At 42.3% G+C, this 19,713-nt stretch overlaps 1 protein-coding gene across 1 annotated transcript in view; it reads left to right on the top strand.

Annotated features, from left to right (window-relative positions):
* pex7 (peroxisomal biogenesis factor 7) overlaps nt 1-19,713 on the top strand; it is a 59,680-nt gene that overhangs the window by 17,801 nt on the left and 22,166 nt on the right. The window contains exons 7-10 of the mRNA XM_028605486.1: nt 2,928-3,034; nt 3,932-4,045; nt 7,436-7,491; nt 19,562-19,661. Coding sequence (XP_028461287.1) covers nt 2,928-3,034; nt 3,932-4,045; nt 7,436-7,491; nt 19,562-19,661 — 377 coding nt within the window. The remainder of the gene's footprint in view (nt 1-2,927; nt 3,035-3,931; nt 4,046-7,435; nt 7,492-19,561; nt 19,662-19,713) is intronic.

The following is a 19,713-nucleotide window of genomic DNA, read 5'->3' on the forward strand; positions in this document are numbered from 1 at the left end:
CAGGAACTAAATTGATGTTGCCCGCCGGCGGCTCTCTGATAATGACATGAGCAGCAGAAGATATGAAAAGATTAAAGAACTTGAGCATGCTGGTTATTACATTCGTCAAACGGTGTGAACTGCAGTCAGTGCACCCCTAAAGGTATATACACATCATTTCTGGAAGACATTTAATTAAGCCTCATTTTATTTTATTTTTTACTGACTTTCAAGGAAAATACAGAGATATTTTTAAAAAGGAGCAAATGAATCAATCGAGTCAACCTGTTGTGAGCACAGAAAACGTGTCTTTACATACTTTACATACCAAAATGGGGGAACAGCTGATTATACTTTGAACCCCTCAATTTAATAAGTGTATGTGTGTGTGTGCGTGTGTGTGTGTGCGTGTGTGTTAGCTGAACTTGCTGATACAGCAGAGATACCAAGTGGAACAGAGCAAGACTTTTTTTTTTTTTACAGAAGTCAGCCTCTAATGTGCTGCAGAATGGACACACACACAAACGCACACACACACACACACACACACACACACACACACACACACACACACACACTGCTGAGGAGTGGAGTGTGTGAGCGAGGAAGAGGATAAATAACAGAAGGATGTGGACGGTTAAAACGGTTATGAAGGAATCGATAAAGAGCGGGAGGATGTGGTCTGGTGGAGGCCGATACTGGGGAGGGGGTGTCGGGCTTTTATCCATCGTTTTGGATTAAAGAGGAGGCGGAGGAAATGGGGAACGGGAGGAGAGGAAGCGGGATTAATCTGCCGGTCAGTAAACACGAGGTGAAGCCAGGAAGACGCTCCCTCGCCGTACTCTTTAATCTGCAGGATTTGAGACCCGTCCCGGCCTCGTCCGCGTCCGGTTTACGCCTCAAAGGGACTTTAGGTGGCGTCGTTTCAGAGTCCCAGTCACCTAATCCTATTAAACTCATTTCATTTTGTTGGCGGCTTCCAGATGGTGTGGCTCAAACTTTCAACTTCCTCCTTGTTCTTTGGACCACACAAATGTCATTATTAAACTTCCAGTAAAGCTCAGATTTTCCCCAAAACTCCTGTTCCCTGAAGGGGAAGCCACGACATGCAGCTGGCAGTTTATGTCTGTCATATTTCTTCATGTTTTGCCTGTTGTATGTACAGTACGCTGTCTGTTTGGTATTTGTTTTCTCTGTCACTCCTCTGTTGTTATGTAGCGAGTGTACTATGTGGTGGGACTATACATGGGAGACATCTCAAGGGGTTTATCCTAAACCTATTTGATAGTTGAGTACTGTTTTTGTTTATATGCTTGATCATTTCTTTTTACATTTATAGTCAATTTTACTTGTATTGGACTAAACTTCTATGTACTTTTATAATCCTTTTATCTTTTTAGGTGTGACATTGTACGATCTGTCCAGGGACAGCAGATGTAAAATAGACTTTTGGCTAATTCTGGCACACTGTACATTTTCTTTGTGTATTATTAGTGTGCATTGTCCCTGTTAAATAAACCTGAAATAAATAAATAAAAATAAGTAATGTACACCTGAGCTAAAAGTTAAATGCTAAAAATGCATTGCAACAGCACTGAAATAAACTCTATCTCAACGAGGACAGGGGTGTTTTTTTGCACATCGGTTTATATCAAGCTTAAAGATTCCCTTATGCTTAAAAGTTGAATGTTGGAGAGAGGCCGGTCAAGTTTCTACTTAAATGGGCTAAAGAAAATGTGAATGAATGCATGTTTTCGTCGGTTTCGTAATGGGCACGGTGGCTTCGTACCGTGCCTGAGTATGTCTGTGTGAACTCTGAACAAGTGTTCACATCGCTGCCAGTACGATTAACTTTGATGCCAAATACTCACACAGTCATTCACACGGTGGGGTTGTTCCACTCGTCGCTCGTGGTGTGTAAAGGCCTTCAGCCGAGCGGTTGACTTTTCCGGAGTTTTCACCCAGGTGTTTGTTTGCTCAAATTGAAAATTCACATATAAACAACAAAAAAAAGAAACAGGTGGATGAAAAGGCCCCGTTTATCGGCAGGCTGGTTGGAAGCATACTGAGGCTCTCGCTCTGACTTTGGCATAAAGACTGCAGAGTTTGAATAAACCTCAGTGAAACCTGCTGGCTGTGAAATTAATGAAGAGGAGGAGAGGAGGAGGAGGGGAGGAGGAGAGAAAAGAGTGAAAGAGTGTAAAGGTTCTGCTCTATGATTGTCGCAGTGTGTTGGCAGACCCTCAACCTCTGTCCAGAAACACACACACACACACACACACACACACACACACACACACACACACACACAGTAATATAAAATGTGAATGGACTTAACACGTGCAGCCGTGTTCCCCTCTATTAACCTGTTCTTTCTTTCTTTCTTTGTGTCTCTCTCTCCCTCTCTCTCTCTCTGTCTCCCTCTCTCTCTGTCTCTGTCTCTCTCTGTCTCTCTCCCTCTCCCTCTCCCTTTCTCTCTCCCTCTCCCTCCTCTCTGTCTCTCTGTCTCTCTCCCTCTCTTCTCCCTCTCCCTCTCCCTTTCTCTCTCCCTCTCCCTCCTCTCTGTCTCTCTGTCTCTCTCTCTCTCCCTCTCCCTCTCCCTTTCTCTCTCCCTCTCCCTCCTCTCTGTCTCTCTCCCTCTCTTCTCCCTCTCCCTTTCTCTCTGTCTCTCTTTCCCTCTCCCTCTCTCTCTCTCTCTGCAGTTGTCTCATGTTCTTTCGCTCAGAGAATATAGTAGTTTATTTTCACACATCTATAGTCTTAGTTATGGGAAATTGAAACATTTTAGACATGTTTTAAACATATTTCCATATTCTCAGAGTTATAAATTAGTTGTTATTATATTTATTTTGTATGTATTTTTATTAGAAGAATAAAACCCCTTGAGATGAATCATCTTATTTTGGAGGGACTAGGATGTAATGGATGAACGGTGTGTCTGCTCTCAGGTGACGGGACGCTCCGAGTTTGGGATGTGAAAAGCGCCGCGTGTCGATTGGCCATCCCAGCGCACAAGGCTGAGATCCTTAGCTGTGATTGGTGCAAATATGACCAGGTACCCGTCCACCTCATACTGCAACTTTTGGCTTTACTGTGTTTTCTTTTATCCTTGACAAATGTAGTTAATGTTAGAACTGGATTAAAGGTGCTGTAGGTAGGATTGTGAAGATCCAGGATTAAACACTACAGGCTGTAGGTGGTACCAGAGGAGCTGGATTTATTTTTTTTATTATTACCTGCTTCAATTACTGGAATTGTTTGGTCTTTGTTAATTATAGAGTGTGGTCTAGACCTACTCTATCTGTAAAGTGACCTGAGATAACTCTCTAATGATTTGATACTATGAATAAAATTGAATTGAATTGAATGTAGTTCTACTGGAAAATAGGGTCAGTTTCAGCAAATATGACCGAAAGGTAGTTTTATAAGTCTTACCTAGAGGGACCTTTAAGTATAAATATATCTATCTAACCAACTTGATTTCAGATTAAAGTACATTTCAACATGTTTATTGTAGTTTAAAATGCATTTAGCCGGCAGAATTTTAGTTTAAGATCCAGTCTGCCAGATGCCTGGTAGTTTTAAATTGCAGCTGATGCCGCGTTTAATGTGCAACCTTACAACCTTAATTCTTGATTAAGGATGCCACATTTATTTAAGGTTAGAATGCATTCGTTTTAGTTTGAAATACATTTACAGTATTCTACATATACCATCATTAAACAAGCTTGTTTCCTAGGAAGTGTTTGTTTGTTAAAAAGCATTTTAGCAGATGTAGTCTACCATTTTAAAGCCTTTAATAACCATTAAAGGACATGTAACTATATGTTTTGTGAGTAATTGTGAGTGTTTGCAACAGTGAGTTGTCGTGTGTGTGTGTGTGTGTGTGTGTGTGTGTGTGTGTGTGTGTGTGTGTGTGTGTGTGTGTGTGTGTGTGTGTGTGTGTGTGCAGAACGTCGTGGCCACGGGCTCGGTGGACTGCAGCGTGTGTGTGTGGGACCTGAGGAACGTCCGACAGCCTGTCAATCAGCTGCTGGGACACACCTACGCCATCCGCAGAGTCAAGGTACACACACACACACACACACACACACACACAATGCCTGACTCTCCCCAGACAACCATCGCTCAGTGTGTGTGTGTGTGTGTGTGTGTGTGTGTGTGTGTGTGTGTCTGTGTGTGTGCGTGCGTACGTGCATGTGTGTGATGGCAGAGATGCAGTTCAGGGTCTGACAGCATCAAAACACCCACTTAAATGTATCTAATATGAACCCCCACACACACACACACACACACACACACACACACACACACACACACACACACACACACACACACACACACACACACACACACACGTGTGAGAGAGAGAGAGAGCTGCCGAGGATTCCCTGAACTCATCCCACTTTCTCAGATTCACTTTACACACACAGTGACGTCATGAATGCCTGCACCTACACACACACACACACACACACACACACACACACACACACACACACACACACACACACACACACACACACACAGACTCTCTCAACTCAGTTCACCCAATCAAGGATCTGTCTTGCTCAAGCTGTGTTTTTCAGGAGAGGTGTCACCAATCAATCGAGATTCTAGTGTGTGTGTGTGTGTGTGTGTGTGTGTGTGTGTGTGTGTGTGTGTGTGTGTGTGTGTGTGTGTGTGTGTGTGTGTGTGTGTGTGTGTGTGTGTGGGAGGGGGGTTGTGTCAGTGTTTGCAAAATCTGTCTGCCTGTATAGATTTGCTGGAGGAAGCAGAGAGGATTCATGATCAGCAGAAGGAGAGAAAAGAGATGAAAACAAAGACAGATTTCCAAAAGTCCCCAGAAATAAATATCAACAGTCCTTTGATAACATTGTTTTCAGTCATACCACCGCAAAAAAATAACTGGATTAGTGCGGTGGTATCATTCAGTATTGGAATCGAGATATTTATGCAGGCATCGTATTAACTCAAGCTTTTTACTTAAGTAAAAGTATAAAAGTACTGGTTTCATAACTACTTAAAGTATAAAAGTAAAAGTAATGTAAGGGGGAAAAAATGCCAAAAAGGACAAAAGCTTAGCCCGCCCCACGGGGGCCTATAGTGCAAAACCCCACCTCCACAAAAAACATTTTTCCTAAAGGCCATAATGACTATAATAATGTTATATTAAAATCATACCAGCAAACTCAGAAGGGCTGAAAAAGGTGACACATCTCTTCTGTGTTTTTCAGACTATGGCAGTTATAGTCTGGTGTTACAGTTCTCTCCAGTGAAATACAGACTCACTTTACACCGTTTAGCTGTCAGCATTTTCACCGTGTTTACTCCAGCTGCTAGCTAACGGTAGGCTAATGTTACCTGTTGTCGAGTGTAGCGTTAACTAGCTAACAATAGGCTAATGTTAACTGTTGTCGAGTGTAGCGTTAACTAGCTAACGGTAGGCTAATGTTACCTGATTTTGAGTGTAGTGTTAACTAGCTAACGGTAGGCTAACGTTACCTGCTGTCGAGTGTAGTGTTAACTAGCTAACGGTAGGCTAACGTTACCTGATTTTGAGTGTAGTGTTAACTAGCTAACGGTAGGCTTACGTTACCTGCTGTCGAGTGTAGTGTTAACTAGCTAACGGTAGGCTAACGTTACCTGATTTTGAGTGTAGTGTTAACTTGCTAACGGTAGGCTTACGTTACCTGCTGTCGAATGTAGTGTTAACTAGCTAACGGTAAGCTAAAGTTACCTGATTTTGAGTGTAGTGTTAACTAGCGTCCCGTGCGGCGAGGTTTCAGTTGACTCTAACATCCGTTTTCGGAGCATCAGAGAAGCGCAGGCATCTAAGTGGCACCTAAATAAGACACCGAAATCCGCGTTGCTATTCGGTCCAGTAGATAACGGTCGTTAAAGCACCGGTGCCGTATTAGCACCGGGTCTGTGCAGGTGCGATGGATTGCGTACAAACCAATAGGGTGTCGGAATGATATATTTTTATCCTTCTCATCCAACCACAGTCAAATTCACTCTATCCGGATGGTGCTATTCATCTGTATAGTGTTTTTTTTTTTTGTGTGTTTTTTTTAATGATGACGAGCCCGAATGAAAACAAGCCGAACTGAAATAGGAGTAACGAGGCTATTTTTAAAATGTAAGGAGTAGAAAGTACAGATAATTGCATGAAAATGTAAAGAGTGGAAGTAAAAAGTCTGCTTGACAATAATTACTCAAGTAAAGTATAGATACCCAAAATTTCTACTTAAGTAAGGTAACAAAGTATTTGTACTTGACTTGTACTTGACTACTTGACACCTCTGATATATATATATCAGAGGTGTCAAGTAGTCAAGTAATATATGAGGAATGCATTGTTTCTGTTTAAAAGGTTTGATAGTGAGCCAGGTGGAGATAGAAAGAAGGATGAACTGAATGTATTAGAGACAAAGATGGAGATACTTTACTGTTCCTCTGTCACACAGAATGATGATTTCATTCTCTATCATCTCAGCTGCTCCGACTCTTATCTTGTTTTTGCTTTGGTTACAAATTACGTTTTTGATGATGCCAATAAAGCAGCTGTAAATTGAACCGAGAGAGAGAAAAAGAAAAGAGAAGATGAGGGCGCTAAACGAGGCAGACTCGGTTTGAATCTGCCAGATAAGAAAGGTGAAAATGTCAGGAGCAGAGCGGTGGAACAAATGAACGAATAAATTCATTTAGGAGTGCTTAGCCGACAGCCAGAGAAAGTAGTCTCTGTGGACTCTTTTGAGTCTCTCTGTGTCGGCACAATCGTGTAACTGCTGAGCAGAAAGGTCTGCTCGTCCTGCCTGAAGCCAATGTTACTTTGTTAAAAACATTCACACCTTTTGTACAAGATGAGGGACAGCCTCCGGCTGCAGAGGCTTCAATGCAACATGAAAACAAAGCCCCGAACAGATGGAAATGTTACTCAGCAGGATGCAAAGCATTTCACCAGAACAAACCGTAAACAACGCCGCAGGTGCCGCTTTATCATTTCTATTTTAAAGGGTAATTCTGGTTGTTTTCAACCTGGACCCTATTTTCCCATGTTTTTGTGTCTGAGTGACTGATAGGAGCAACATTCTTTGACATTGGTCCGGTATTTAGCGTGAAAACTGTAACCGGCAGCCACTGACCGAGCTGCTATGTAAGGTCGATGGTGTTTTAAGCCCCCACCATCGACTTAAAGAAACCTAAATATAGGTCAAAATTATGCTGGAACTAACAATCTATGCGAGCGTTTTTCGGGGGAACACAGTCTCTCCCTTCTATAGGAGATATGTTTGAATAAATTCCCCCTTTAAATAACGATAAGACACACAAACAAATGCCCCTCATCTTGCATTGACAATTCAGAAATGTGAATTAATTTATCGAACAGATTAAGATCATGGTCTTTAGCACTTTCCTAATTATAATCGTTTTTTTGTTCCTCTTCCCGCAGTTTTCTCCGTTCAGTAAGACGATGTTGGCGTCCTGCTCGTACGACTTTACTGTCAGGTAAGAGACACTTTTATTACATTACATTACATGTCATTTAGCTGACGCTTTTATCCAAAACGACTTACAATTGCTATATATATCAGAGGTTGCACGCATCTGGAGCAACTAGGGCTTTAGTGTCTTGCTCAGGGACACTGGTTGATGTATCGCAATTGATCTCCCACACCAAAGGCATGTGTCATATCCACTGCGCCATCACCACCGTTTATCACTTTCTTCTTCTGTGTTTGCGTGTTAACACAATCATGAAGCACTTTCTGAACTTCCACGTCTTTAAAATGAAGGCGTCATCGGCCACTTAGCCGTCGTGTGTTTAACTGTGAAATGCCAGAAGCAAAGAGCACAAATGTTGGTGTTTTAAGCCCCTAACGTCGTCTTCCAGGCAGTGCTTCTTGGAAGGCTCTAGTTGAAGTTGAAGTTGAAATGTCTTTAATGTCCCGGAGGGGCAATTTGGTTCACAACATGTAGCCAACACATAAATATTAACACAAAAAGCACATTAAACCTTAAATAGTAAATAAATTAAAACACATGTACACTACACTTAAAAGATGACAAGTATATGCTGTAAAATGGGCTCTAGGATTAGGCAATGATTAGGGTTAGGTTTAGGTTTGGGTTAAGGTTAGGTGTCTTGAAGTCGACTGTCGCAGCGCTGTCTTGAAGTCAACGTTGGGGGCTTAAAAACCATCGAGCCCATATGTCTTAGATGCGTGCATGTAAGATAACTTCCTCATTAAACATAAATGATCCATGGAAATGAAGGAGGTGTTTGCAGGTTTTAGTTGAATGTGTTTGCTCAAAAGTCGTTTGAGAGAGGGAATACAATAAGCATGACCGAGTAAGAAACCCCTGCGAAATAGAAATGCTGTTCTACAGAGCTTCATTTCTCAAAGGCAGTGATACATACAGAAGATGATATTCTGTATGTGAATTACACAGAGAGAGAAGCACTGCAAGCTGCTACAGTTTGCTGCTCTGCTGCATTGCAGATTGCTAAGCAAACCTGACAACACGTTCTCACTCCCATCACGTAAAATACGGACTCTTGGTCAGGTGCCTTTGGTGTTGTTATTGACGCGTCACATCTAAGCGCACTTTATCTTAATGCGCTGGGTCGGGACTATTGGCATCAAAAGCAGTTAGGTTTAGGAAAAGATGGTGGGTGGGCTTATAAAAGGTACGTTTATGTGACAAGCGGTACAAGAACGGGACAGTTGGGTTTAGGTAAAGAAGAACGGGACAGTTGGGTTTAGGAAAAGAAGAACGGGACAGTTGGGTTTAGGAAAAGAAGAACGGGACAGTTGGGTTTAGAGGTTAAGAGAGTGCAGCGGAGGATGTGGTCTCTCCAGCACGGAGTCGTATTTCTGCTTACATTTCTTTTCTTTCAATTACCAGCCAGAGTCGATGAACGGTGTCATCGTGGAAGTAGTAATGAGTGAAGGGAAGGAAGGACACTGTGATAAAGTGCGATAAAGTTAACTGGTGTGTGTGAGAGAGAGAGAGAGAGAGATGAGCAGCCGAGGCTGACTTAATGAAAATCTGTAATATCAAGCCAGACTGCCTCTATGGATATGCTACGGATCTATGAGAATATGCAACTTAATAAGTCTTTTCTGTTCTGTCAAACTGCTGACGGGTCTATTTTACTGGTCTATATGTGTGGCAATGGTTCAATGACAGAGACATACATTCACAGACGGGATTGGACGGACGGATAGATGAATGACGGAGAGAGAGAAAGATCAGGGTGGCCTGCAGTCTCTGAAAAACACTCCAGAGTTCTGGTAAAAGCAACCAGTTCTCCGAACCATACAACGATATCGGTCGTTCATTCACCCCTACTTTAAGCATAAATATAGATTGTAATAACTGCTTGAACAAACGATCTATGGGAGCGTTTTTCGGGGGGAGGACAGAGGAATCGGGTCCCGACGTTACCTGAAGTTTCCCATCCTCACATGTAGCACACAACAGAGGAGTGATGCTGAAATAAATGTCTGCCGTTGGATATGTTAAACGTTTCAGAGAGAGAGAGAGAGAGAGCGAGAGAGCGAGAGGGAGAGAGATGGAGAGGGAGAGTAAATTTCCAAAGGGAATGAACGGGGGCTGAAAGACAAATGTGGTGAGGGCTCTTTGCCAAACCGTGTTTTATTGATCCGCGCTTTCATTGGCTCAAATACTCTATGCTGAGTACTGACTTCATTACAGGCTGCCCCACACACACACACACACACACACACACACACACACACACACACACACACACACACACACACACACACACACACACACACACACACACACAGACAATAATCCTTTAGAAAACAACTCAAAAAACATTTATTTTTGTTTTCCAAGAAGAAGCCCGGAGGCTGCAATCGAAATAAAAAAAGTTTTATGCCGGGCATAAAACTAATGCAACGAAATGACAATTCACTTTTGGGAATCCGTTAATTAGCGGAGGGAGGATTGCTGAATACAAATGCTGTTTCACATTCAACTCTTTTAGGTTCTGGTCTGAAGGGTTGAACCTTAACGTCACTGAACATACTAGAGCATTTAGCAGCTAAAGAGACAGACATTTCCTTCAGGAGTTGGTGAAGAGTAAAAGCGGAATGCACAACGTTGATCAAGGCTATATGTATTCTATATCCACGATAGTCCACTTCCGGGATTGCCGGAAAATCCGCCGGATTTCAGTCATTTCGGCCGGCTAGGGTTAGGGTTAGACAGCTAGCTAGACTATCTGTCCAATCTGAGTTTTCTGTTGCACGACTAAAACTACTTTTGAACGTCCACATGTTCCACCAAAACCAGTTCCTTCCTGAGACTATTTAGCAGAGGCACCGTGGCTCCATCCGGAGCTTAGCCCCGCCCCAAGACGATTGTGATTGGTTTAAAGAAATTCCAATAAACCAGAGCATGCTTTTCTCCCATCCAGGAATGCTGTGTGGACTAGCCAGACCTTCCTCTGGCTAGTCCACACAGTACATTCTGGGAACATACTAGAGCATTTAGCAGCTAAAGAGCCAGACCTTCCTTTGCAGCACTGTGGAGGAAGGTCTGGCCATGCGAGACTAGACTAAAGTCTGACGGAACAGCGTCGCAGAGCTGCCTCGAACAACGACTCTTCCTCAGCCTTATTTTTCCTCAGATGATCAGCAGGTTGCGTCGGCGCAGAGGAACTTTTTTAAAGCATTCTCCATACATTATACCGTATCTTTAATTTAATCTCACACTCCGTCTTCTCCTTTATTAACTTGGCTTCTGTCCGTTCTCTGAGATAATCCTTAATGCATTAATTACTAACGCAGTTTCAGTGGGGTTACTTCTTCTGATCTTATCTTATTAAAACATTGACTGTGTGTGTGTGTGTGTGTGTGTGTGTGTGTGTGTGTGCGTGCGTGCATGCAACTGTGTGCATGCCTTCTCTGTAGCAACATTACGTAGGTTTGTTTTTTGTTAAAAATAAAGGGTATCAAGCTAATTATCACCTATTCTCAGTGTGTGTGTGTGTGTGTTCGTGTGTGCGTGCGTGTGTGTGTGTGCGCATCCATCGTGACTGACTGCAGGAGGCTCTAATCGCCTCGTTAACAGAAGCCTACACCGTTGACACATTAGTAATTTCTTCGTCCGTTGATCAGCAGCCTCTCTGCACTTTTTAACTTTTGTTTTTTAACTTTGTGTTTGCGATTTTAACTCTAAAATCTAAAATAATGATAATGATAATGATGTAAAATACGCGATTCTATTATTTTTGGAGCCGACATTGTGAACGTTTTCAAATGTACAAAGAGACACAAAATGTGTGGGGACATTGCTTTATAGTTTTATTGAAAAATGTTACATTTTCATAAGGAAGGACACCTAAATACCCCCCCCACCTCCCCCCACAGCCAAACACGCACACCTAAGTCTTCCATAAACTTGAAAAGTATTAAGACTTGATGTGAAGTCTTACACATGGGTGTTTCTTTGTTAAGATATGAGGACTTGCTGCCAAATTTCAAAACTAAAACCTGTTGAATGAAGTAAATAAAGGCGTAGTGAATCTGAAATCTGAGCGCTCGCACATCCACCTGTTGCTGTGTTCGTCTCTTTACACCTTCCAACCACTGCTCAAACACACACACACACACACACACACACACACACACACACACACACACACACACACACACACACCTACACACCTGCTTCTGTCGGCCGTCCTGTGTGTTGAAACACGTGAACAAATACTGATTTAATCCACCTGTACACACACAGAACAATAAGACATGAATGCACATGCAGTCCGGTCAAACGCAAATACATCTGAGCACACTACAGCTACGTGCACACACAGAGTTTGGTAATCCTTTCTCAGACCTCATTTCCTCTCTCCACCCACCTCATCCTCTGTTCTTTGCTTGCTTAAAGGAACAAGCCGACTTATTGGGACTTTGTCTTATTCACCGTAACCCCCAGAGTTAGATAAGTCCATACATACCCTTCTCATCTCCGTGCGTGTTGTAACTCTGTCTGACGCAGCCACCGCTAGCCTAGCTTAGCACAGATCCTGGAGGTAACCGGCTCCACTTAGCCTAGCTTAGCACAGATCCTGGAGGAAACCGGCTCCATCTAGCCTAGCTTAGCACAGATCCTGGAGGTAACCGGCTCCATCTAGCCTAGCTTAGCACAGATCCTGGAGGTAACCGGCTCCACCTAGCCTAGCTTAGCACAGATCCTGGAGGAAACCGGCTCCATCTAGCCTAGCTTAGCACAGATCCTGGAGGAAACCGGCTCCATCTAGCCTAGCTTAGCACAGATCCTGGAGGAAACCGGCTCCATCTAGCCTAGCTTAGCACAGATCCTGGAGGTAACTGGCTCCATCTAGCCTAGCTTAGCACAGATCCTGGAGGTAACTGGCTCTATCTAGCCTATCTTAGCACAGATCCTGGAGGTAACCGGCTCCATCTAGCCTACTGCTCCCAATAACTGACAAAATAACGCCAACATTTTCCTATTTACATGTGTCATGACATGAGTCAGAATAAGTATTTAGTATTAAAGTGAAAATCTGACGTCATGCTCTCCTTTTTCTAACAACTGCTTTGGCCTTTCATGTTTGCTTTAGATAACATGTTATTAGCTCTTCTGCCTCACCGCAGTCGGTGCGTTTGTGTAACTCTAATTAGTCATTTCCCGTTTAAATTAAAAGCATCAATGGCATGACCTTTATCTGTTTTTATGAGTTTCAGTTTTGCCCCCATATCCCTTCCCCCTCATTCTCTCTCTGTTCTCTCCGCCTGTGAGTCAATGATTTTTTTTATAGTAATAGTGAGACATACGCACAAACAGAGCTGCCAGGTGAATGGACCTTTCCACTCAATGAAACACAATAGAAGCTAAATAATTATCTTGGGAACCGTGGACAAAAGACACAAATAACACGGTGTGTTTGTCTAACTGGGGAAGTCATCTGGTCCTAAACACACACACACACACTCGCACACATGAACGTCATCGAAACCTTTAATCTGAATCACAGTCTGACACAGGTCACATTTCATCTTCTGTACATTTAAATCATGGGTGTCAAAGTCAATCTCACTAAGGGCCACACTGGAAAATAGGAATCACGTAAAGGGACAGACATGTTTAGTTTATTCACATGCTTTTTTTTTTTTTCTTCGCAAAAAGTCAAACGTCCTTTTCTTTATCATTAAATGTCTCATATTGTCTTCTCAATTAAAACTTGGTCGACATAAAGCCCCCAAAAAGTAACTTCATCAAAGAAAAAAGCGACAAAAAAGGTTAAAAAAAATGTTGGAAAACGCACCAATAAACTTTGCGAAAGGTGGCAAAAACATTGAAAAAAGGAGCCAAAAGGGTTAGCAAAAGTGACATAAACTTCTGAAAAAGCGACAAAACGTTGAAAAAGCGATAAGTTGAACAGTGAAAAAAACATCAGACAAAAAGTTGCAAAAAAGTTGCAAAAGTGACAAAAACTTCAGAAAAAGTGACTTAACGCTGAAAAAGTGACAAAAAGTAGATGGGCCAAAATGTATTGTGGACCTACAGTGCTCAGCATAAGTAGTTGCTAAAGTTGACTAAAAAGATGAATAAAAAAATCTTGTCATCATGTGATGATGTGGGGGGGTATGGTGAAGGGTATGTGATGATGTGGGGGGTATGGTGAAGGGTATGTGATGATGTGGGGAGTATGGTGAAGGGTATGTGATGATGTGGGGGGTATGGTGAAGGGTATGTGATGATGTGGGGGGGGGTATGGTGAAGGGTATGTGATGATGTGGGGGTATGGTGAAGGGTATGTGATGATGTGGGGGGGTATGGTGAAGGGTATGTGATGATGGGGTGGTATGGTGAAGGGTATGTGATGATGTGGGGGTATGGTGAAGGGTATGTGATGATGTGGGGGTATGGTGAAGGGTATGTGATGATGTGGGGGTATGGTGAAGGGTATGTGATGATGTGGGGGTATGGTGAAGGGTATGTGATGATGTGGGGGTATGGTGAAGGGTATGTGATGATGTGGGGGTATGGTGAAGGGTATGTGATGATGGGGGGTATGGTGAAGGGTATGTGATGATGTGGGGGGTATGGTGAAGGGTATGTGATGATGTGGGGGTATGGTGAAGGGTATGTGATGATGTGGGGGGGTATGGTGAAGGGTATGTGATGATGTGGGGGTATGGTGAAGGGTATGTGATGATGTGGGGGTATCATGATGATGTGGGGGGTATGGTGAAGGGTATGTGATGATGTGGGGGTATGGTGAAGGGTATGTGATGATGTGGGGGGTATGGTGAAGGGTATGTGATGATGTGGGGGTATGGTGAAGGGTATGTGATGATGTGGGGGTATGGTGAAGGGTATGTGATGATGTGGGGAGTATGGTGAAGGGTATGTGATGATGTGGGGGTATGGTGAAGGGTATGTGATGATGTGGGGGTATGGTGAAGGGTATGTGATGATGTGGGGAGTATGGTGAAGGGTATGTGATGATGGGGGGGTATGGTGAAGGGTATGTGATGATGTGGGGGTATGGTGAAGGGTATGTGATGATGGGGGGTATGGTGAAGGATATTTGATGATGGGGGGGTATGGTGAAGGGTATGTGATGATGTGGGGGGGCTATTTTAATTTTATAGGCCAAGGGAACTTTATCAGGATGCATAGTATCCTGGATCCATGAAATAACTGGCCTTTAAAAATAATAATCTGCCTTCCTCTATGGGAATTTGACATAGGGGTGTATTTACTTATGCCCCCTGTATTTTAAGGAAGAACATTTATTTATTTACGAAACATTATTCATTCACAAAGAAAATTGTTGTCCTTTAAGGTTGAATTTTTCCTCATTATTTTAATTAAGGCATTAAGATCATTTTCGAAAAGATGATTTTTATATTCCTCTTTTTAGTCAACTTTAGCATGGGTGTATTTATGCTGAGCACGTGTAAATTGATATATGCGGTCCGGATTAAAATCTGCTAGGGGGCCAGATTTGGCCCGCGGGCCATGAGTTTGTGATGTGATTTAGATGCTGCTGATGTCTTTTGAAAATGTAGATTTTGTCGATTCCTTGATGCTGCATTGTGTCAAAATATTCCGATCTAAAAAGCTGACTCACAGTCGGCAGTAACTAATAGTTGTTGCTCGTTTTATGACGCCAATCAAGGCTTTAGTGGCTCTTGGCTGCAGGATTATTACTGCTGCTCGTTAATGCACTGAATGGGAGCGCTGTGACAGAAATGCATCATTTCAGTAGGCTTTTTTTCTTATTGCTGCTGCACTTCATTACGCTGCTGACGTTTTGCTCCGCAGTTTGGGTGATGAATGAGTTGGACTTCCACTTTCTGGCATATATTTGTGAATGAGCGAACACAGAAACCTCCATTCACTGTGGTCACAAATGTAGATATTTAGACTAAATAAAGACAGAAAAGAGGTATAAGTAAATTTTTTAGAATAGACTTACACTTTACTTGAAGGTATCTACATAAGAGTGACATGACACTGTCATGAACGTGTCATAAACATTATAAAGAAGTCATAAACATTTATGACATAATGCTTCAGTTAGTAAGTGTCATTCGGTTTTTGTCATGACAAGTTAAGGTTAGAGTTAGGGTTCATGTGTCATGACTGTGTCATGACACATGAACACATTGTTATTTAAACGACACAGGCGCTGGACGGGAAACTGACAACTGTGTTGCTCTTAAACTAGTAAAGACACTGTCTGACACTGCGTCGGGCTTTTCCTAGCGCTGCGCCACGTACAAGATACCCCTTGGAAACACTGCTGCCCCCGTTTTGGTTTGAAAATCCGGGTTTGCTTTGTAATCTGGACGGACACAAATGGAGACCTTTTGGAAATGATCAGTCTTATATACGGACCTTTCAGTGAAGTTCCACCTCATCATCTCTCCAAGATAATAAATCCTTGCTCTTACTTTTTATGTTTTTTTCCACCTCTCCAAGATAATAAATCCTTGCTCTTGCTTTTTATGTTTTTTTCAAACATTTAGATATTAAACGAAGCGGTATCCTAAAACTGATTTTGTCGAATAGTTTTAGCATATTTCCAGAACCAAATTGGAAAGCGAAGACAAAGACCAGTCAGGTGTAGGAAGTATTCATGATGTCAGAGTGAAAACACACCTGTCAATCACCTGATGTGCAGCAGGCTGTACCTGCTACTGAATCATTTTACTTTTCTTTTCTCACATGCAACAACCTGATAACGGTAATGCATCATGTAGCATATTTCAGCCACGAGGCAATTCAAAGTGCTTTACCTTAAAGGAAGTTTAATCACGTCAAAGCAATGCCGCATTTTGCCGCACTGAAGCTCACGTTCCCCACCCTGAAGAAGCATCTTCTGGCCAACTTAGAAAGATTGTTTATTTCTCTAACAGTTTGAGTTCATCAATCGTCACCAAAGTCCAGAAACCAACTCACTCTGCTCATTAAGAATGAAACCAGTGTGTGGGGCATTGTCGCACACACACGTGTACCCATCAGGAAATCAAGTGTGAGCAGTGATTTACACTAAGAACTCATTCAATATATAATATCTCTCAATGCCTGAGTCTCCCCAGACACCCATCGCTCAGTGTGTGTGTGTGTGTGTGTGTGTGTGTGTGTGTGTGTGTGTGTGTGTGTGTGTGTGTGTGTAATACGGGCCTAATGGAGCCCAATGGGAGCTGCAGTGTTCCCTCTGAAAATGATTTAATTACATTTGCAAAGTGGATGAGTCTGGAGGGAGTGTTTGCTGAGTCAGAGCTTTGGACACACACACACACACACACACACACACACACACACACACACACACACACACACACACACACACACACACACACACACACACACACACACTCACACACGCACTACTCTGTCAAGACCAGGAAGAGACACAGTCTTTCAATTAGTCTGATTGGCTGGTGCTGCCTGACGTCTAGCGGCAGTGTTTTATTGGCCCTCTGTTTCTTTCCACTTCTAATCTTTCTCCATCTCTTGCTCTCCTTTCTCTTTTGCCTCTTATATATATATTTATTTGTCTGCATATCACTCTATACATTGCTTTCTTTCTTTAGTTTACATCCCTTCCTCCTTACATCTTTAAACTCTTCTCTCTCTGCATATCTCTAACTCATCTTCCTCCCTTCTTTTCTGTGTTGAATCCTATGCATGCATACCATTTATAATCATGTACAGTGAGTCATCAATCCGTATACTTAAATTGTGACAAAGTTGTAACAATTCTGATAGGTTGTGTACTGATTTTGCTGTACCATTGTACTCCTCATGCCTTCATCACTTTATGTTTAAGTTTTCTCATTACAGTTTGTTGTGCCAGTTGTTGTTAATTTCCTTTTATTGATATGTTACCTTGGCAATATAAGCACTGTCTTGTCATGCCAATAAATTTATTGATTAAGCTCTGCGTTAATCTTTGTAGAATGAACTAGCTAAGGATCTTTACTTAGGTTACTTTCACACTTACCTCGTTTAGTCTGTTTAAAACGAATCCTGGAGCATTTGGGAGGATAGTCCGGTTGGTTCGGGGCGGTGTGAAAGGTCATCCGAACTCTGCGGCTCAAACAAACTCTGGTTCGCTTAAAAGGAAGGAGTCTCGGTTCTCTTCCAAGTGAACTAGAGTTCGGTTCACTTCAGGTGAGAACTAGTCTGGCTATTACCAGACCAATGCTCAATCTTTTAAAGGTCTGACTTTATGAGGTTTTTTTAACATTAATATGAGTTCCCTCGGCCTGCCTATGGTCCCCCAGTGGGAAGAAATGGTGATAGGTATAACTGAGCCCTGGGTCTCCTGCTCTGCCTTTGAGAAAATGAAAGCTCAGATGGACCAATCAGGAATCTTCTCCTTATGAGGTCATAAGGAGAAGATTATGACTGGCTCTAATGGCTGTACCATTCTGCACCAAGGCTGAATTTTGGGAAAGATACTTCAGATACAGAATTAGAGGACCACTAAGGCCTATATAAAAGAGACTTCAGATACAGTATTAGGGGACCACTAAGGTCTATATAAAAGAGACTTCAGATACAGTATTAGGGGACCACTAAGGTCTATATAAAAGAGACTTCAGATACAGTATTAGGGGACCACTAAGGTCTATATAAAAGAGACTTCAGATACAGTATTAGGGGACCACTAAGGTCTATATAAAAGAGACTTCAGATACAGTATTAGAGGACCACTAAGGCCTATATAAAAGAGACTTCAGATACAGTATTAGGGGACCACTAAGGTCTATATAAAAGAGACTTCAGATACAGTATTAGGGGACCACTAAGGTCTATATAAAAGAGACTTCAGATACAGTATTAGAGGACCACTAAGGCCTATATAAAAGAGACTTCAGATACAGTATTAGGGGACCACTAAGGCCTATATAAAAGAGACTTCAGATACAGTATTAGGGGACCACTAAGGTCTATATAAAAGAGACTTCAGATACAGTATTAGAGGACCACTAAGGTCTATATAAAAGAGACTTCAGATACAGAATTAGAGGTCCACTAAGGCCTATATAAAAGAGACTTCAGATACAGTATTAGGGGACCACTAAGGTCTATATAAAAGAGACTTCAGATACAGTATTAGAGGACCACTAAGGTCTATATAAAAGAGACTTCAGATACAGTATTAGGGGATCACTAAGGTCTATATAAAAGAGCATTCAGATACAGTATTAGGGGACCACTAAGGTCTATATAAAAGAGACTTCAGATACAGAATTAGGGGACCACTAAGGTCTATATAAAAGAGACTTCAGATACAGTATTAGGGGACCACTAAGGTCTATATAAAAGAGACTTCAGATACAGTATTAGGGGACCACTAAGGTCTATATAAAAGAGACTTCAGATACAGTATTAGGGGACCACTAAGGTCTATATAAAAGAGACTTCAGATACAGTATTAGGGGACCACTAAGGTCTATATAAAAGAGACTTCAGATACAAAATTAGGGGACCACTAAGGTCTATATAAAAGAGACTTCAGATACAGTATTAGGGGACCACTAAGGTCTATATAAAAGAGACTTCAGATCCAGTATTAGGGGACCACTAAGGTCTATATAAAAGAGCATTCAGATACAGTATTAGGGGACCACTAAGGTCTATATAAAAGAGCATTCAGATACAGTATTAGGGGACCACTAAGGTCTATATAAAAGAGACTTCAGATACAGTATTAGGGGACCACTATTTACGGACTTTTATATGATATAAGGGATCATAACTTTCAGATCCATAACTTCTTCTGAGCACACATTGCTGGTCGTCTGTGTGACATCATCTCTCTACTTCCATCGCTGTCTGGCTCCGACACGGCCACGCCTCTTTAGGAGACTAGCAGCAGGTCCTGAGTGTGTTGATTGTGACCGATCCTTTCGCCCTTTTCTCCGTAGTCTACGTTAGTGGCCTGAAGTTTATACTGGTGCGCTGGTGTGTGCGTCGATCTCTTTAAGAGAATAGCAGGGCTGATATGTGTGTGTGTGTGTGTGTGTGTGTGTGCGCGCAGGTTCTGGGACTACAGCAGGAACCAGCCTCTCCTGGACACCGTGGAACATCACTCAGAGTTTGTCTGTGGACTAGACTTCAACCTGCACATCCCCAACCAGGTGACCCACACACACAAAAACTGCCGTTTCTAAATTTAAGTGGACTTCGCAG

This window comes from Perca flavescens, chromosome 18, assembly GCF_004354835.1.
Source record: "Perca flavescens isolate YP-PL-M2 chromosome 18, PFLA_1.0, whole genome shotgun sequence".
NCBI lineage: Eukaryota > Metazoa > Chordata > Actinopteri > Perciformes > Percidae > Perca > Perca flavescens.